At 43.5% G+C, this 21,129-nt stretch overlaps 2 protein-coding genes across 2 annotated transcripts in view; one reads left to right on the plus strand and one right to left on the minus strand.

Annotated features, from left to right (window-relative positions):
• ROBO3 (roundabout guidance receptor 3) overlaps positions 1 to 8,375 on the plus strand; it is a gene marked incomplete at its 5' end in the record, with an annotated part of 230,046 nt that extends 221,671 nt beyond the window's left edge. The window contains 5 exons of the mRNA XM_081334165.1: positions 813 to 994; positions 2,041 to 2,148; positions 4,173 to 4,352; positions 6,591 to 6,745; positions 7,887 to 8,375. Coding sequence (XP_081190291.1) covers positions 813 to 994; positions 2,041 to 2,148; positions 4,173 to 4,352; positions 6,591 to 6,745; positions 7,887 to 7,898 — 637 coding nt within the window. The 3' untranslated portion in view covers positions 7,899 to 8,375. The remainder of the gene's footprint in view (positions 1 to 812; positions 995 to 2,040; positions 2,149 to 4,172; positions 4,353 to 6,590; positions 6,746 to 7,886) is intronic.
• Positions 8,376 to 17,441: 9,066 nt separating this feature from the next.
• Positions 17,442 to 21,129, minus strand: part of ROBO4 (roundabout guidance receptor 4) — a 49,760-nt gene continuing 46,072 nt past the window's right edge. Inside the window, exon 19 of the mRNA XM_081334091.1 lies at positions 17,442 to 19,929. Coding sequence (XP_081190217.1) covers positions 19,610 to 19,929 — 320 coding nt within the window. The 3' untranslated portion in view covers positions 17,442 to 19,609. The remainder of the gene's footprint in view (positions 19,930 to 21,129) is intronic.

Raw genomic sequence — 21,129 nt, forward strand, 5'->3', positions numbered from 1 at the left:
GCTTATGGTGTCCCCTTTAGTGCTGCCCTCACAGATTCTAGTCCTCCTAATGATCTGAAGAAGTTTTACACTCAGTATCTCCCGGGCCTTTTTGCTATGGGAGGAGGGAAGGGTCATTTTAGGCAAAGCCGTGCCTCTTTCTGCAAGATGTTAATCCACCGCAGTTTGAACGCTAGTATAGTCTCACTTATTTAGGATTATGTTCAATAAATTCATTTATCAACGTGCAACCCACCCAGCAAAGCTGACACACATAAGATGAAGATTTCACCCAGTAAGTCTGGCACACTGTAGATAAGAAGGGAGAAATCTGAAGTAGCTAAAAATGTTCCCTTTTGGATGTTTCCCTAAAGGCATCGTATGTTCCCTGGTGCGTTAGGACATTGGGTGTTTTCCTTGCTGTCCTTTCATGACCCTGCATCCATGACTCTGCAAGTGCCCAGAGGCGGCAGGGCCATCTGCACACATTCACAATTGATACTTCCTATGCTATCTCCTAATTCCGGGTCAACACCATCAGATCTTTTGAATGCCCTTGATGTATTGGAAAGAAGGAGGGAGATCTATTAAGGAAATAGCCCCCCAAGACACCATTCCCCCCCCCACCTCCAGTGTTTGTTACAATGGAAAGTTGAAAGCAACTCCTACTGCAAACAGAGGATGCCACCCCGATGGAGCTCAAGCACACGACTTGAAGTCTAAAGCTCTGCCTATTATCAGACACCTTCCGATAATAGACTGCATTTAAGTGATTAGGGAATTTGGCATCTTGAAAACCTGTCCATTTAGTCCGATCCTCCTTTGCTTCCCAGGCGGCTACCCAATGGGTCAGGACCCTTACCAAGGCCTTCAAGTCCTCCCTTGACTCAGTCTAATCCCAATCTAAACATGCCCGAAGAGAGGCCGGAAGCCATGCTTCCCAGGCAAAGCCACCGACGTAACCTCAGCCAGACGCCAGCACACAGTGCAGAGAATGTGGACTCCCCAGGGCAAGGTGAGTTCAGTTTCTAAGTCCTTCTTCCCAGGAACATCTCAGGAACAGTGATGGCCATGGCATCCTCCTTAACCAGCATCATGCTTGTTAAGTAAACCCATCGTTTGCTAGGGCAGGGGTCCCCAACCTCCAGTCCGTGGACCGGTATCAGACTGCAGCAGGCCAGCAACCGGTCTGCACAAACAAGCAAAGCCCCATCCATGGGATGCAGGCAGCACACAAAACCACACACTCTCCAGTCAGTGGAAAAAAACCTTTCTCTACAGAACCGGGTCCCTGGTGCCCAAAAGGTTGGGGGCCTCTGTGCTAGGGGGCATTTTTGCTAAAAACAGAAGTAAATATTAGTCTTCAGCAAAAAGGTCATAAATTTATTTACTCATCGAGAGGATTTATATGGCTGCCCACTGACTCTCAGTGACTCTGGATGGCTTACAAACAATGAATTGTGGTCATGTGACCATGAGAAATGACCATCAATGCAGGCCAGTTGCCAAGAGTTTGAAATGTGACTATGATGGGGATGGGGCCGGCTGTCAGAACTTTGAAACCCGGCCCTAAGGATTTTTCTTGGGGCGGGGGGGGGGGAGGAAGAGCCATCATAACTTTGAACAGTCTCTGTCATAAACTGAGGACAACCTGTAATTGCGTTGCTGAAGATTAATTCCCTTTGAGACTTTAGAGAGTCTTCATGGTGACGTGCTTAGCTCATCAGATTGGAAGGGCCAGGTTTGAAATCCCTTTGTAGTCAACAGAATGAAAAAAAACACTGTCCTACTTCATGGGTTATTGGGAGGCTAAAAGGTGAAGTGCTTGGGCCAAACCAGTTGACCTGAATATGAGGAGTTCAACCATGGTGACTGAGTTCACCCAACACCCTAAACCAAAATCCAACATATCACATGATGGCTTAGCATAAGATGCATATTTTGCCAGTGCGTTGTTTATTATTATTATTATCCACTTAGCACAGGTGAGCAATTCTGAGCTTTGCCTGTAAGTTGGTGGGGAAGGCTAAATTATTACCGATGTTGGGCTCTTACTGACAGGCAAGACCCATTCCAGCCTTGGTGATGTTTTGCTTCCTCTGGGTCAGAAAGGAAAAGGCAAAAAGAAATCCAAGTCCAGCCACTACCGTCGGGAGAAGAAACAAGGAGGTCAGTGCCATGTTTGTGCTACACGGTGTTTAAGCCTCTTCCCTGCTCTTGGTTCCTGGTGACTTGCTGAACAAGCCTGTGCAGTCTTCTTGGCAATGCTTTCCAAAGTGGTTTGCCCTTGTCTCTTCGTTCCTAGGGCCGAGAGAAAATGGCTGGCCCCAAACTCACCCAGTTGGCTTCATGCCTAAGGCAGGACACAAATTCAGTCTCCCCCCCCCTTTTTTTTTAGCCTCAGATCTTTAACCACGACACCAAACTGGCTTGATGCATTTAATTATAGCAACCTCTTAATTGCATTACGTAATCTGGTTAATTCCTCCATGTGCTTTTTTTTTCAAGTCTACCAAGAAGCAGCCACTCACATCTGGAAAGCATCTGCTTCCCTCCTCCTTTTATTTATTTATGTATTTATTTATTTATTTTTGGGACTTACATGCCGCCCTATCTCCCGAAGGACTCAGGGCGGCTAACAACAATAAAAACAACAATACAAAAGTTAAAAGAAATTAAATAAACAGCCCCAAAATAAATTAGCTAAACAATTAAAAATTAAAACATTTTAAAAACCCGTCGTCAATCCAGGTCAGCCTGATGAAAAAGGAAAGTTTTGAGGTCGCGGCGAAAGGACCGGAGATCCGGGGCCATCCGGAGCTCAAGGGGGAGCTGGTTCCACAGGGCTGGCGCTCCCACAGAGAAGGCCCTCCCCCTGGGGGTCGCCAGCCGACATTGTCTAGCCGACGGCACCCTGAGTAGAATCTTGCTCACACAATTGTTCTCAGGAACACGTTTAACTTTTCCGTTGTCATATTTCAAGCAAGCCATGCATTGCAAGTATTATATTGGGTCTCAGCCAGTGGGGACCAATGAAGCAATTCACTAAGTAGTACAGCTACTTATATAAAGGGTTAATAAGCCACCATGTAGAAGCAGAGAGTTGGAACCTAGAGCCACAGCATGGCAGCATGTCTGCTAAATCCTCGAGAACGGCCATGGTTTTCTTTTGGGACATTTATGGTGTATGATAAATGTATGACCTTGGTTCACAATTGCAAGATGTTGAGATTCTCACAATGCTCACATGAGATTTCCATTTTGGTTTAACGTGTTTATTGGGCATTCAGGCCACTGCATGAGGTCACATCATGAGTCCCATGACCCAAAGGTAAGGTCAAATCCTATTTATGGAAGATATTAAAGCCAGGGGTCCTTGGTGTTCTCTGTGCTTGGTTGTTTTCTCGCAGATGTTTTTTTTTTTACCCAAACTAGGTAACATCTTCAGTGTTAGTCTTAGCACTAATGATGTTACCTAGTTTGAGTAATGAAACATCTGCAAGAAAACAACCAAGCTAAGAGCACCAAGGACCCTGATTTCAACCCTAAGTTACAAACATTCTCTTTATAGATAATCACCTGCATGCATCTGGGACCATCTGTGGCAGCAGGAATCATTTTGGTTTGCTCAAAGTCTATGGCTACTTGCTGGTTGTATATACACTCCAGTTCATAGGTGGACTTCTGAAGTCACCAATGGCAGCTAGCCAGTGACAAACTCTGCATTTGCTGATGTTGGTCTTGGTTCCCCCATTTCCTTCTGGTTCTTGCAAATAACAGCAAGCAGTTTTTGTCTTTAGAGTAACTACAACTGAAATACTTTCACTATCCACCTGATTCTCCAAGCACCACCAGTCAAAGTACAGCAGGTGCCATTTTGAGATTTTCAGGTTCCTAAGGCTGCCAGTATTAAGACTAGGGTCTCCAAATTTGGCAATTTTAAGACTTGTGAACTTCAACTTCCAATGTCAACTTTAAGACTTGTGGACTTCAACTCCCAGAATTCCTCAGCCAGCCAGCTATGCTGGCTGAGGAAGTCTGGAAGTTGAGGTCCACAGGTTTTAAAGTTGCTAAGTTTGGACACCCCCTGCTCTAAGATGAATCTTTTGAATGCCTTGGAGGACCACCTGAAGAAATTTCAGGGGTTTCATAGAAAACAAGAGCTGGTGCTTTATCATCAGTTCTGTTTGCAGATCTACCGCCACCACCTTTGCCACCACCTGCAGAAGACCTCAGCAGCTCTGCTCCGGACAGCACTCCACGTCTAGACTGTGACCCTTCTTTAGAGAAAGACCTCAATGCTTCCTCGGCCATGGAGAGGAAAGTTGCCCATCGCACAGTGGCTGGCCAGCTCTACCACCAGCACCGAGATGGTAACATTAGTCATAAGGAGCATTTCTCATACTATGGGCTGATTGCCAGATTGCTTATTGATCTGGAGTCACAGGCCAGCAATACGAACTCTCATCCATCTAGGGCTTTCCGGAGCATTGTGTTGTTGAAGGAAGATGACAACTTTGAAGCTCCTTGAAGAATTCAAGGAGGATGGCTTGTTGTTTCATCCTGTAAAAAAACATCTTCATCTTTTCTGCTGACATTACTATAGAAAGGTCAAGCACGGGCTTGGCAAATTGAATTGTTATATATACAGAAAAATTGAAATCCACTTGCTTTTTCCACTTTAGTGTTTCTGCTCATTTGATATATGTTCCACCTTTCAACAGAATGAGTCTCAAAGTGGGTTGTGTTCGATTTTAATGCCGGTAGTCCTCGATTAACAAGCATTCATTTAGCAACCATTCAAAGTTACAACGGCCCTGAAAGTCTAGGGAGATTCTCAGTCAACCAGGTCATAATTGTCCCAAATATGCTTTTTCACGAGGCAACTGGACTTTCTTGTTTTTCTTTGAGCAGCCCTCTCTCAACAGAAGGGGGGTGGGAATACATCATCATCTATCTCCACTCTGCAACACAGTCCTTTCAACAGTTCCAAGAAGACTCCACACCCATTTGCACCACTCAGGTGACCTTGAGGACACAGACAAACTTCCAAGTGGCCTCAACAACTCTCTAGAAGAATGCAAATGACCAGCTGTCTGCAAGGAGTATAAATCCTTCCATTCTCTGCCATCCAGTCAGAGCTGAAGAAGATTCTTGGATGAGAAGCGAAATGCCTTCAGAGAAAAGCAAAAATGTCCAGTTGCCTCCTGGAAAAAGTACCTTTGGGACAACAGCCCTGAAAAAAAGTGAATTGCAACCAATCGTAACAGCATCCCCAGAGCCACATGGTAAAAATTCAGGTGCTTGGCAATTGACCTGCATTTATAATGGTTGGAGCATGGTTGGGTCATATAGTTGTCATTTGTGAGCTTCCCAGCCATCTTCCGACAAGCAAAGTCAATGGGGGAAGCCAGATTCATTTAACAACCCCCTGGTTCACTTAGCACACTCTGGGGTTTTCCTTAACAAAAATGGCAAAAAAGGTCATAAAACTGGGCACGACTCCCTTAATAACTGCTTTTCTTAATCAGGGAAATTGTGGTCCCAGTTGTCATTGTAAGTCAAGGACTACCCGTATTAAAGACATACACAGCAAACTGGATGGCTCTTAGTTCTCTGGGCAATGAGCAGCCTTACTGCTTATTTCAGTCTTGCTTTGGCAGTATGAGAAAATGTGAATGCCTACTTAAATCCTCCCTTTCCCCCCTCCCCGGCCAAAATAAATATTAATCTGAATGCAGGAACCCTGGGAAGTAATTCTAAGGTGTCTGGTTTGCACATTAAGAATTTGGGTAGCCAAATGGAGCTACACTTCCTAGAGTTGCTAGAGCCTAAGATGCTCTTTTTGGGAGTCTGGGACAGAAGGAGGCATGTCAGTTCAGCTTATGATCCAAGCTAGTGAAGAATTTCTGGGGGAAATAGGATGTTTTAGATCAGGGGTAGGCAACCTTGGCTCTTTTATGACTTGTGGACTTCAACTCCCAGAATTCCTGAGCCAGCTAATGTAATGTAATGCCGGTGACCATTACAAGCAGAGGTTTCTATAGTGAATTCTCTTCTTTTGCCACTAATTCCCCTTCATGTTTTTTTGACACTTCCACAAGACCTAATTCTGGAGTTTGGGGATCTCTTTCAAGATCCACAACTTTTATTTGCAATGCAACTTTGTGGAACTATGCAGTTGACAAGGAGGACCATTGCATGCTGTAGGATCTCTACCCTGGTTCCCTTTTATTGAGCCCAGCATTTTCCTGTCCTCTGGACTGAATTTTTGCCAAGATAAATGCTTGGAAGTTACTTCTTAAGTTGGGTTTGTTTCTTTTTTAAGAGCATGAATTAGAGGTGATTGGAAATGATCACGAGTAGGGATGTTGTTCGTTCAAGGACTGGAAATGAATCACCGAGTGTGATTTCATGAGTGTGCTCAACAAACATCTACTTGCTTAGAAAAGAACGACTGATGCAAGAGTTGGTGACGATTCTGATGTTTATCCCATCCTTGCCTCCACAACTGTGTAGACTGCAAAACAGCTGTGGTGGTGTGTATTACTAGAGAAACGGTTGCTTTTCCTGGTTTGTTTTAAACCCTCTTGTTGGGTGTCTCTTGGCAGAAGAAGAGATTGTTCCCTACAGCAAGCCCAGCTTTCTCTCCCGGAGCCAGGTGTCAAGCAATTGCTCTACAACAGGAAGTTCTTCTTCCAGGGGTTCCACGGCATCCAGAGGCCATGGATCAGGACGCAGCCGGACAACAGGGGATCGCAATGAGGTGATTATGCATGGCTCCCTACTGCCACATTTCCCCTTTGCACGATTGAATGAGGAGCTCAAGAGCCTTGCTTGGGATGGGCTGAGAAGGGTTGGCTGATACAGCCATCAAGATCTCAAGAAACAACAGAAAATGATGTGTTCCTTGACATGTTTCAGAACCACAGAATCTGGGAAGAGTATTAACCCTTTGTTCTACACTGACTCTTCTGGATTGCTCATTTGATATGGAGCAGACAAACCAAGTATTAGATTAACTCTAATACTTAACTACATTATGTAACCTGCTAAACTGTATGCCATGACCAAGATAAAACAAAGCATTATATTTTAGAGTACTGTATTAAACAGATCGGCGGGGTTTATAAACCACGATTTACCATTTTGGTGGTGCATTAGTGAGCAAGTTTGTGAGGTCTTAAGCTACCTAAATAATATTCCTCATAAGATCCCTACGTCATTGCATCTAGGGGAGCTTTATCCAGGCACAATTTTAACCCCCGATCATTTCCTTATTATGCTAGAGACTTGATCCAGATCTCCTTCAACTTTGTAGCAGTTGCACTGGGGAGTCCAGTCATAGTCAATTTGACTTTTAAGAGACAATCATCAAAGCGAGTTTGGAGAAAAGTTAGATAAATTAAGCAGGGAACTGGCAAATCATTGGGGGGGGAATCAAGTAACACTGAAGTTTTGGAGATACGCATGAGCCAAAACAATTACAGGTTGATAGTGACATGCTTTCATGCACATCCACGCAGACCCAGAGCATCTGCCCTATCCCTCAGTTACTTCTCCCTTCCTCAGAAATCACTGATGGCTGCTAGTTTTCTGTTGCTCTTAGCTTTGAGATGCCAATAATCTAAGTGCCTCTCCACAAACTGCTAGGATATACCAGATGGGGGTCAGTTACTGGCAGCTAGCCAAGATACAGCTCAACCAGCCAGTGAGAAAATGCGGGCAGGGATCCAAATGTGTGATCTACAAGTGGCCCATCTGTGTTCTAAGCAGCCTGGGGTGATGGACTTCTAGAAGGAAATAAACAAGCCCTTTTTAAAAAAAAAACCTGGATGATACAATACAGAAAGGCAAACAAACTACAGGCACAGGCGTATTGATGTGTTCTTCCCTTACATTTTCAGGAGAAAAGATGAAACCAAACACCGTTGGCATGAGCAGAGCAAGGTTACGAATTTGGCATCTGTAGACTTGGGGCCTGGTGGTTTTCTGTGCATCTAATTTATGATCCTTCCAAAGGAGCAGTATGGCCTGGCTCCATGTAAATAGGTTTGTTTTCCTGGAGGTTGACGGTCCCAGAGAGGCAAGGAAACCGTATTTATAAATGAAGACAAAGAGACATTCAAGCCTTGAGCCTCGGTGGGCCTGTTTGGGAAGAGGCTGGGCATTTTTCGAGACGGGGAGATTGGCGCCACTAGCAGTGGCGGGCAAGGATTGGGAGATGAAGCAGGAAATGAAGTGGATCTGCAGACATTCAGCTCATGTTGGGCCCTGAAAGAGCCCATCACATCAAGCACATAATCAGATGCTGCCCAGGTGCTTCGCCCTGCCTGCCATAAAGCAGGGATTTCTCTGGTAGCTAATGAATCCTTTTGTAAAATGGCCAATAAAGCTATTTGTTAACCTGAGTCTTTCTGAACAACCTGTGCTTTCCCCCTGGTGATGCATCCTCGTGGATACTGTAACACAGGTATCTTGCCTGTTCCGCTTCCCTTTTTTTAAAAAAAAAAAATGAAATTACCAGAAATTGCAGTGTTTTAGCTTTATCGAATCGCTGAAAGCTGCGGCAACTTTCTGAGGGCCAGAAATATGAAAGAGGAGGACGAGGCCAAGGTTGGCTTGGCTACATCATGAAGCCATAAACTGTGGCTTATGAACCTCACAACTGGCTGAGTTCAAGCAACGCAATGAACCCAAACCAAGCCTATTGCTTGATGGCCGAACAAAAGGCATGAGCTTCTTGTGGCCATAAGCAGCTGCCCCTGACACAAGACCATTTCTGTAGCTTAGCTGGTCAAACAGGGCTTCCTACTTGAACCCAATTAAAGACAGCACATTAGAAAATAAAATCAGTGGCCAGGCTCAGCCAAGTGACAAGATTCGAGAGACCCCAAGGGAAGAAAGAACTAGGGAAATAAAACCGTACAAGACTCTTCACATACAGGATCCTTTATTATACTCTAAAGCAGGGGTCTCCAGCCTTGGCAACTTTAACTTTAACATGCTGGCTGGAGAATTCTTGGTGTTTAAAACCACAGGTCTTAAAGTTGCCAGGTTGGACACCCCTGCTCTAAAGGCAAGGGTTGTGGGGGTGGGGGTTTCCAACTTATTTCCCAACGCACCAGAAGGCAAGAAACAATGGATGGAAACTAATGAAGGACAGAAGCAACCCTGGAATGAAGGAGAAGCTTTCTAACAGTAAAGCAATGAATCAATTGAATAGCTTGCCTTCAGACATTGTAGGTGCTCCATCACTGGAGGGTTTTAAGAAAAGATTGGACAGCCAGTTGTCTGAAATGGTATAGGGCAGGATGTCAAACTCACGATGTCACGTGACATCGCACGATGTATCATGACTTTTTCCCCATTGCCGCCAATTGGGTGGGCGCGATTTTGGCATGACGCATCCGGCCCATGGGCTGGCTGTTTGACATGCCTGGTATAGGGTCTCCTGCTTGAGCTGGGAGTTGGACTAAAAGACCTCCAAGGTCCTTTACAGATCTAATTTGATTGATTGATTGATTGATTGATTGATTGATTCTCATCCTCATAACTTTGGATCCCCATAGGCACCCTAAGTCTGTGTTCTATTTCTGTTTTCTTTGAAGGGATTTGATAAATTCAAATTATTTGAAATTGCCAATTAAGAACAACCTTAGGCAGCAAACTGAGCAGGTATCTTGATTATGGTCTTCTCCTTGCCCACTTTGGTAAAATATTACTGTTAATTGCAATACCCTTTCCCATGTGTACATCGGAGTCAGCACATGCAAACTGGCGTGCAAGATGCCAGAGAGCTGGGCTACAGAAAAAGTAGGGAATGATTTGTTCAGGGAAGTAATATTTGCAATTTATCCCCCTGATGGGAATACACACACACACACAGAGAGAGAGACACACATCCCTTCCTTCTGCTCTTAGTGATGAATGAGCTTATAGTCTGTAAATCAAGGAGAAATTTTGTTCAAGACTCTGTCTGACTGCTTTCCCAGGAAGAAGAGGTTTATGGTCTGCAAAGGTGGGGTTCGTTTGCCAATAGCACCACCAAACAATTTCCAGCACACTCTTTCAGAATACATATCTACCTAGGGGTAAATAAGCAACGACTGCCTCTTTCATTTTGGGTGATGGGAAATCAAATTCAGCCTTGAACTTCTTCCCTGCAATCCACTCCTCTTCAAGTTATTCTGGCATGCCTTCAAAGAAGTCTATTGCAACTGGGCCATAAAGCAGGAGTAGAAGACAAGCTCATTCAGTAGGATTTATGAGTTTGTTTCCTTTGCATCAAGGCTTACTCTAATGAGCTTTGGGAGATGGGGAAGAGCCACAGTACCACAACATCATTGGGGCAGGGCTGCCCAGCTGAAGAACAGGCACCATTTGGGAGAAAAGAAACCTACAATTCAAACTGAGCAATGCAGTGTAGATAATAGAATAGAATAGAACTAGAGTAGAGTAAGATAAGAATAGAATAGAATAGAATAGAATAGAATAGAATAGAATAGAATAGAATAGAATAGAATAGAATAGAATAGAATAGAATAGAATAGAATAGAATAGAATAGAATAGAACAGAACAGAATGCAGAATGGAATAATAGAATAGAATAGAATAGAATAGAATAGAATAGAATAGAATAGAATAGAATAGAATAGAATAGAATAGAATAGAATAGAATAGAATAGAATAGAATAGAATAGAATAGAATAGAATAGAATAGAATAGAATAGGTTTTATTTGTCCAAGTGTAATTAGACTCGCAAGGAATTTGTTTCTGGTGCAGAAGCTCTCAATGTGCAGAAGCTCTCATTATTGGCAATAATGATGCCAATAAGAAGGTAGAGAAGATGAGAAGGATAATAATAATACAGGCATACCACATGGGTAAATATACTTAGACGTAAGACAGTACTGTGGGAATTAGGTATGAGATGAAAATCCAAAGCTCATAAAACAAAGTGGAGGGTGACAAACAGTACCGGCTATTATTTCCAGAATAAAAGTAAAGAGTTTCCCTGTCCAGTTGTGTCCATCTCGAGAAGACATTTTCCATGGTTATGTGGCCAGCATAGCTATACGCCAAAGGCACACAAAACACTGTTATCTTCCCACCAAAGTGGTACCTATTTATCTACTTGAATTTTCATGCTTTCAGACTGCTGTGTGGGCAGGAGCCGGGGTGAGTAATGGAAGCTCACCCCATCATGGAGCACTCAGGTCACGAACCCAGGCTGTCAGTTTTCCAGATGAACGCTTAGTGCCTTTAACCATCCGAAAAAAATATATATATGCAAAACTAGGAATGTTCATGAACAGGACAGATATAGAGGTTGTGCTCATTCCTAATAGAAAGTGTTTATCTCTTTATCCATACAAGTAAACATACTCTGGCTGACCATCAGCTAGAGACTCTTCTCCTTCTCATTTGAGGCTCACTCCTGTTCTCTATTCTTCCAAATTTATGCATCCAGGATAGACATGAATGAAATAGGACTCATGGGAGCACCTTGTCATTTCACTGCAATCAGCCATTCATATAAATCATGCCGGGTACCAGCCAGAGACACAATTTCCAATTGTCCTACCAACTTGGGCTGAGCCAAGTCTGAGCACCCTCCAGCCCAACCAGCTTCTGATTCCACCGAGCGGATTCCACAAAAGACGTCAGTGATTTCATCCACTTTTACGGCAGCCGTTTCCAAAGTTGCAGTCAAATCTCCTGAGCTCATGGGTCTTCCTGCCTGCAGATGCTAAACTCATCACCGCGGACCATATGAGGCTTCTGTTCTGAGATGGAAGGGATGTTTATGTAATATATCTAAGGAAATGGGGCCTCAGCCACACTTAACACAAAAGGTTTGGGTTTGCAGGCTCCCTGCTTAGCAGCTGTCTATGTTTACTTAACCCCTCTTCGACAGGAAACCCCCCCTGGAGTTCCCTGATTAAAGCAGAAGGGGCCACAAATGTAACCAAGCTGTACTGGATGCTTGGGAAAAGGCCACGTAGAGCTTTGCCTTATATGATCTCAACTGTACCAGGAAGCAGCTTCCAGTGTTGCCCAAAAGTGTATTTCCTCCTGTAAGCAAAGGCAGGAGCGGTTCGGAAGAGTGGAATAAGGCTTAATAACTGATACTTGCATTGACTATCTTTCCCAAAGCTTTCCTTTCCTTTTTCTGGAGAAAGGGTTGACCACACCTTGATCCAAATTTATTGAAGTGGTAGGAAGGCATGGTGTTAGCCTCACAAGGTAGTTAAGGCAAGGAGCATGTCCAGATGAACTAATTCTAAAAGAAGGAAAGGGGAAGGGAAGGGATGTCTGGGGGAGTCAAGATTTTACAGAACTTGCAAAGGTTTCCAAACATGAAGTAATATTCCTCTTTTTGGAGAAAAGCTATTTGTTCTCCCATGTCTTTGATTAAAAGCATTTCAGAGATTCATGTCCACATGCCACTCGTGTCCCTGATCCTGGCATCAGGAATTTTCTTCTCAGGACACCCAATATGGTCGATTTTTAAAAACAGCAACCAGCACCATTTTTAACCATGAAATTCCTTCTAGCCACCTGCCTCCCTGACCCCTGCATCTTCCATTCTGCTGTCTCCAGGCACTGGCACATCTAGACATTTTGTCTTATCAACAATTGTTAAGTCTGGGTTGTTATCTGGAAGCACTTTAGCTTCTTCATTTTCTATTACTTTGTCTATTTTTGTGATCCCATCAGTTCTGGCTTGCAGGCAAATGGTATTTCTTGCAGATCTTTCAGTACGACATTTTTGCTATTTTTCATGTTGTTCTTTGTGGCCAATCTGTGATCACATTTATTATTATTATTTATGTAGTTTTTATTATTATTGTTATTATTATTATGCCTCACTGGGGGTATAGTAATAATAACAATAATAAATTTTTATTATTATTATTATTATTATTATTATTATTATTATTATTATTATTATTATTATTATTATTAATGCAGTTAGTGATTTGAGCCCATGGAATATATTAAAAGCAATATTACATGATTTCAAATAAAGCCCTTTTGGGTAATAGTCCATGTTACTTGGGCTGTGTAGTGGCTCAGTAGTTAAGACGTTGGGCTTGGCAGCTGGAAAGCCAGCAGCCCAGGTTCAAGACCCAAGAGCTGAGCACCACGCGATGGGGTGAGCTCCCATCCTCACCCCAGTACCTGCCAACCGAGCAGATCAAAAGCATGCAAATGCAAGTAGATAAATGCTCCAACACTGGAAGTTTTTAAGAAGAGACTGGCCAGCCATTTGTCTGAAATAGTATATGGTTTCCTGCCTGAGCAAGGGGTTGGACTAGATGACCTCCAAGGTCCCTTCCAACTTATTATTATTATTATTATAACAAGGCACCACTTCTGTGGGAAGGTAACAGTACTCCATGACATTGTGCTGACCACATGACTGCGAAAATGTCTTTGGACAGTGCTAGCTCAAGGGCCTTGAAACAGAGATGAGCACTGCCCCCTAGAACAGTGGCCCCCAACGTTTTGGGCACCAGGGACCAGTTCCATGGACAGAGGTTTTTCCGTGGACCAGATTGATCATGGTTTGGTGTGCTGCCTGCATCCAGTGGATGAGGCTTTGCTTGTTTGCATGGCCCAATTTCTGGCATGCTGTGGCCTGGTGCCAGTCCATGGACCAGGGCTTGGGGACCCCTGCCCTTGAGTCAGCAACAAGCAGCAAAATAAAACCCACAGGGACTCCTTTACCTTTTTTACCATATGGGACCATCTCCTCCAGACTGTGCCCGATTTGTCCATTCTGCTGGAAGAGATGCTCCAGTTTCCTTCATGTTAGGCAGCGAAAGGAACTAGCACCCATAAGCCCTTTTTTTTCTGTTGCTACCCACTTTAGCTCACTCCCACTTAGGTCTTCAGACCTGAAGGTTTTGCTTCCCATCAAAATGGCAGTGGAAGCAAACTTTACTGATGTTTTGTGAGATGGATGACATTTATTATTTTCATCATTTGATTTGCGGGCCATCTAAAGATGCGTAATTGTGGCGGTGCAGAAATACTGGAAGTCAACAGGCAATGAACTCTACTTTCTATACTTCAGCAATCTGCTCCCTGATAATAATTGGTGTGTGTCTGTGTGTAATGCCTGTGTAGCTTATCTTACACACAGACCTTCTGCTTTATGGAATGATGTCATTGTTGGCTTATAGTGGTGGATGAGTACTGAGAGTGGAGTTATCATGATTTCTATGGTGTGTTTTTTGTTTTTTTGTGGGGGGGTTTTTTGGTAATAATATTAAACTACAGCTTTAGCTGGAGTAGTTTGGTAGCATCATGATGAATGAAATGGATGAATGCACAAACCTCCAGAGAGCCAATGAGATGCTGCAGGAGAGGAGTGAGTGCTAAGCAACTCATGCTGTCACTCCCAAAGATAAAATATCTTCCCCAAACTTTATGCCCAGTTTTCGCCAGCGCTCTGCTGACGTTCTGAAATACCAATTCTAATTAGTTCATCGTAAGGAGCAAAAGCTGGGCTCGTAAAATTATTGTCACAGCCATAAAATTATCCATCCTTTTAAAACTACCCACAGGCACTTAACTCCCTGACCCCCATCTAGCTCGCTGAGTGCAGTGGGGCTGACTGGAATACAAAACCTCCGAGGCCAACTTTTCACTCTGACTTAACTTCAAGCCTGAGGAAAGATGAAGGAACGAAGAACTGAAGTTCTTCATCTCACGATGCTATGAGTGAAAAACCAGGGAGTACCCACCCCAGCCATTTAAGAATTAATAGGATAAAAACTGTTTCCTGTGAATAATGATATTTAGTGTGATTGTGGCATTATTCAAACAACTATCTAACTTTTACAGTAAGGGTCCCCAACCCTCTGGCCACGGACTGGTCTATGGCCAGTTAGGGACCAGGCCACACAGCTAGAGGTAAGCAGCAGGCGAGCAGCGAGCATACACAAACAAGGTATCTAGGTTGTGTCTTCTCCTCCTCCACCCACCCACCCGCCCCAGGATGGAAAAATTGTCTTCCACCAAACTGGGAGCCTGGTTCCAAAAACGTTGGGGGCTGTTCTTTTACAGTTCCCCCTGGGACTGACATGCACCCAGAATGACTTAACTGCTCAGAAATATCCCTGCCATCAAAATGGCCCAGGATTGGGCTAGAACTATATGAAGTTATGTTTTTCTTAAAGTTTTTAATCTTTTAAAAATTTAAATTAATAATTTTATCCTTTCTAGCGCCTGCATTTCTGAGACAAAATGATGAAAAACTCTGCACATCAAACCGAATCAGTGCTCCTCTGGTTACTTCTTTCTCTATTAACCATTCAAATGCTCCAGAAATCTGCAGGTAGGGGGAAAAATGGAATAATCTGGAGTGGGAAAGAGCTGGCCAAAAACTCTGCAATTGTCAACAATTATCTTTATATCTCAGCTTCCAATACCATGAAATGTAAGTAGTAGGCTAAGAACTATAGACATGGATATTACAATGTACCTGGAGGTAATCAGTTGAGGAAGGCAGTTCTACCTTTAAAGTTCATTTAAAATGCAGATGGCAGGATTGGGCAGAGCTAAATGAGATCTCCTTGGAGGCTGCAGTTCAGCCAAGCTGTGGCTCAAATATTGGCAAACCGAGGCCTTTGCCGGCAAAAGATAAAGAGACCTGTGAGAAAATGGCTTATAGGCACTCTGGTCTCACTGTAGCTTCCTGCAGGGTAAAAATCCATGGGAGGATGTGTCATCCTTCCAGCTAATCACCAAACTATCAAGCCAGATGTAATGTAGGCAGGTTACTTCTGTTCATCCTATAAATAATATTATACTAGAACTGTTGGGTGGAGGCTGGTGAAAAGATTGCAAAACACTCCACAATCACACAAGGCCTTTGAGTGGGCATCATAACATGGAAGAACCCAAAATGTATACTTCAATATTTGAAATTATCAGAGTGGGCAATACTTAATACCCAGGGTTGCAAAACTAGTTTGTTAAAAATAGCCCAATCATAATTTCCCCCAGGTCAGTTTCCATTCCCTAGACCATTGGCTTTAATGGAGAAGAATATATGTTGATCTATGGTGTAGCAAGAAGCAGACGCTCAAATCAGCCTTGTCCCCTTAGAGGTCTCTGAAGGTTAGATGACCTAAGCCAGGGGTCCCCAACCCCTGATCCGTGGACCGGTACGGGGCTGTGGCGTGCCAGCAACCGGTCCGCACAAACAAGCAAAGCCCCATCCACGAGATGCAGGCAGCACAGAAAACCACGCACTCTCTGGTCCGTGGAAAAACGTCTCTCCATGGAACCGGTCCCTGGTGCCCAAAAGGTTGGGGACCTCTGACCTAAAGAGTCTAAAGGAATAAGCTCAATAATTGAGAAGAAAGGAGAACGCTTGTCAGTCCATGTCTAGGTTGATGAAACTTAACAAACCAGCAACAGAATGCACTTAAAGGAGTCTGATTCCAATAAGGAAAGCCAACATAGTGGGGAAACTCTGGCTTTTGAACACTTTCAATGAACACCTTCCCCACCATCAATCATGTCCTGTGCAATGCTGTCCTTGCTCTCCTTCTTTTATGTTGTGAAGTCAATCTGTCCCCAGCCACTTCCTCTTTGCCTTTCAAAACAGTAAAGGGTCCAGGGAACTAACCAGAGCAGACTGGACAATGCTGATCATCCAGTCTGTGTAATTGATAGAGTTGGACACTTGGGTCCTGGGAAGAATAATAATAATATCGGGAACAGTTGCTGGAATTGGGTATGTGTAGTTTAATGAAGAGAAGGACCAGGGTTGACATGATAGCAGTGTTCCAGTATCTCAGGGGCTGCCCCAAAGAAGAGGGAGTCAAGCTATTCTCCAAAGCACCTGAAAGCAGGACAAGAAGCAACGGATGGAAACTAGTCAAGGAGAGAAGCAGCCTAGAACTAAGGAGAAACTTCCTGACAGTTAGAACAACTAACCAGTGGAACTACCTGCCTCCAGAAGTGGTGAATGCTCCAACACTGGAGGTTTTTAAGAAGAGACTGGACAGCCATTTGCCTGAAATGGTATAGGGTTTCCTGCCTGAGCAGGGGTTGGACTAGATGACCTCCAAGGTCCCTTCCAACATCATCATTATTATTGTTATTATTATTATTATTATTAGTAGTAGTAGTAGTAGTAGTAGTAATCTTTCACTATTAATGGATTTGGAGATGGGTGGGAGGAATCTGAAAAGTTAGAAAAAAGAGGTTTATTCTAGTTCTCTCATATACCAGTGGAGGAAAGAGTCCTATAACAATCCAAAGAATTCATCTGGGAACTTGGCCGAAGTACAAACAAAATCTATTTATCTCCAGCAGGGTTGTTATATGTTGTATGTTATATGATTGATCAATGGAATCCACTGCTTAGAAATACATCTTTTCTCAGCTAAGCAAGAATAAACCTTCACAACCTTGAACATTGAAATGAGAGGAAGCATCCTTTTGATTGTCATGAAAAGAGCCGGCCTTTAAAAGTTGACAGCGTTTTAACTGGTTGGTGCTCTTCTGCTCTCAGTAACACAGGAGCTTTCTGCTGCATGTCAGGAATCAGACCTTTGAATCGTTCTGCCTGGGACATCAGAAGATGCACGTTCAAGATTTACAACAGAGCTAATGAAAAGGGTGGTTGCTTTAGTATAGAAATGGGAGCAAACCTTTTCAACTTCTGTATTATTATTATTTTTTACTGGCGGTATCCAACATACATGTCAAGACCAAAATCCAGGATTCACCCAAAATGAATTTATAGCTTTATCACTGAGCTACCCCTCTTCTTGCTCTGATAATATTATTAGAAATGTTCTTTACTAATAACTCGGCCATTTCATCGCATGAACCAGCAGGGTTACCTAATGCCTCCTTTGTGAGGGATACTGGGCCTCACAAAGTTGCTTCTGAAATCATGTCTACATTCAAAACTGAATTACAGAATTCATTACCACAGTCTGCAGTGAGGGCCACTGCCAAGTTCATTCCATTGAAGGGCTATCAAAAGTTATGGGACTTAATGGATGCTTGCTAACTCAAAAGAAGTATATCTCAAATACCATCTCTTGGGTAGGGACAGTAGATGTGAGCAATTTTCCTAGCAATTTTGCTTGCTAGGCTCTTGAATCGATCTGGCCGGCCACTGTGGGACCCAAAATGTTGGATCAAATTGGCCTTTGGCTCTATCCAGGCAGGCTCCTCAGTGCCCACGGACGAGTCATTTGCTCTGGTCTATAAAGCATCCTTCAACTCTATTTTATGGAATGCTAGAATGCAGCTGAAAAGCAGTCATCCTTCTAATGCCAGATGAAGCTCTGATCCAAAGTGGGTATGGCAGAGAGCAAAGGCCGGCCGAGATATTTCCATCAGACAAGGCATTCAACTAATTGAATCTCTCTTGCCTGCTCACTGAGGCGCAAAGGTGTGGGAGGTTGAAAGGCCCCCATCACTCAGTCGCAGGAATTGGAAATCAATAGGTCATTCCTCCCTCTTCTACCTCAGCTCGTTATAAACTTGAAGCAGCCAAAGGCTGCAGGTTCTGGAGGGGGGCAGGAATTCATTGAGTCTTTGGTTATTTGGACTCACAGGGACCCACACAAAGCAGAAGTGACAGGAAAAGTTAGGTTCCCTCCTTCAAAATCGGATGACTTTCAGCAAAACTACTCAATACAAAAAAAGGAAATGAGAATGATTAAAAACATTGTTCAGAATAACATATTTCAGTTGGTCCCAAGTGCAACATGGCGGAAGCGGGTCAAGTAAGATGAACCTGTTGCACCTGATCAGCCAAGCTCACGTGCCTTTTGCAGCAGAAGAGGTGGTGGGAGGGGGGGGAGATTGACAGCAGCTTGCTAAGTCACAGTTTGGGATGAGTTTGGAACCCCAACAGCCGTCATTCTTTTATCTGAAAAAGTTTTCAAAGCTTCAGAATCTCCCTTTACCCACTGACCACTTGCCCAACATCTGCTAGGTGGCCCCTCCTATAAATAAAGGTAACGATCAAGTAAAAAAAATGCAATGCTGCTATTTGTTATCTAGGTACATTACAGACCTACATATACCCTACTTTGTCCCCTTCTCCTAGGCCTAGAGCTCCTTACCAACTGACCAGGACTCTTCGCCTTAAAGTAATATTTGCCTGGTCAATTTCTGATTGATATTTCTCTACCTGCATTCTCAGCTGGATACCATGTCTTTAGCACCCGTCAGAATGCAAACGAAAACATGTACCATTTTAAAGTCCTGGTTCAAATCCAAGGGACTTCAGCCCTGAACTAGAGTTGCTTTCTGACCAATTCCTCAATTTTAAGAGGAGGCAGGTACAACCTATTCTTTTCCACACCAACAAATCCTACCTGGGCCTATTGGATTTGCCCAGGGAAGATGGGTGAAAATTGAGTCTGGTTTCTTCTAAAAAAAAATATCAAATAAAAAATAGGATGGAAAGAACATGAGCATTTTCCTTTTCTAAAAAGATGAAAGTAGGCGAGTTGTCTGTTTCTACAGATGATTGGCAAGGACCACAACTTTCCTGAATTAGACTCCTAGCACTGAAAAAGAATGCCAAATTCATCACATCATCCCAAACACCAAACTCCAGCCAAAGCAGGAAAGCTACTGCTTTAGCATTCCTGGTAGGTCGCCCTCCACTTTGGAGCAACAACACTTGTCATTCATTCCCTGTTGGATAGAAGTAGGGACCACCAGCTGGGCTTCTTCTGGTGCAGCTATCCTGCCTTTTCCTGGCTTAACAGAAGCCTCCCAGTTCTCAGCTGGTTGCATGTACTTGGTTTCCATCTCCTCCACCCAATCAGTGCTCCATTCCCACACAGGAAGGGGCTGTGATCCAAGCCTCTGTTGCACTTCTTCTGAGCTCTTCGTGGGAGCCTGGCGATGCAGGAGGCCATCCCGAGGAGATACAGGAGGCAAAAAACCTGCAGAGGAGAGGAGAACACGCACGTGATCACCACCTATGCATCAGAAAATAAGACGTGGAGCTTCCGAGAACCCCAAAGTACTGTGAAAACTGTGACGTGGAGCCATGTCATTTGGATTAGAAATGGAAGGAGAGCCAAATCCTCTCTCCACCATGAAGCTTATGGATTGATTGAGAACATGCTGCTATCTCTCAGCTCAGGCAGCTTCCCTGGGTTATTGCAAAGTGCAAAATTAGTATGTCCACCACCTTGAGCTTCTGGAGGACATAAAAGCAACAAATAACTATAATGGCCCATTATAGCACAGGCGAAGCTTCAACTGTCTGCGTAAGTGCACCCAGGGGAAACACATGGTGTGCACAGAAATAGGCACTATTTTGTTTAGCCTTCAACAATCCAGTGACCTCAGGACTGCAAGTCCCAACGTTCCCAGCCAGAGATGCTTTAGAACTCCCTAGCTAATTTGCAAGGTTGACCAGAATTTTTGGAATAATTCCTGGAATGCGGGAAGGGCTAAATGAACGGAATATTTTGGGTGACCGTGAATAGTTCCGCTATTTCGAAGGAGTGTTTCATGCAGAACATAAATTTATGTCAGCAAAAAGGCAGAAGAGAGAGAGAGAAAGAGAGAAACCCACTGCAAAGTACCTTGAGTATCTATAATGGATTCCAAATGGATATATGTGTGCATTTCAAGGAAATGATCAACAGGGTAAAATTCAAGTCACAATTAATTTATAGCTAGCAAATTACAGATGCCTGAGGCTTTCAGTTCATGCTTCCATTCCACTGACGACCTCCTGTCTGCAGCTGAACACCAATTGGATGCCATCGTGCATTATTATTATTATTATTATTTGTTTCATTTTCCTTTCTTTGGGCTGTGCGTAAACATGTGAACCAATCCATTGTTAATATATAGATGGAAAGACAATGGTGCACTTTTCTGCAATTTGCAATACAGTTCTTGGCCCAGCAGGAAAAAAAAAGAGACACATTAGTGTTTTCAGGGAAAAGTGATTATAGGGAAAGTTACCTCAATATTTCCCCAGTTATTTCTCAAGTTACAAAGATATGGAAGCAGCAAGGCAAAAGAGATTAAAATGGAACCCCTGAAACTGCAATGGATTGAAAAAGAGAGTGATCTAACGTCTTCTGGAAATGCAGCTAGTTCAGGTGATCCCATCTAAAGTGGTC

This window comes from Vipera berus, assembly GCF_964194415.1.
Source record: "Vipera berus genome assembly, chromosome: 8".
NCBI classification, from domain to species: domain Eukaryota; kingdom Metazoa; phylum Chordata; class Lepidosauria; order Squamata; family Viperidae; genus Vipera; species Vipera berus.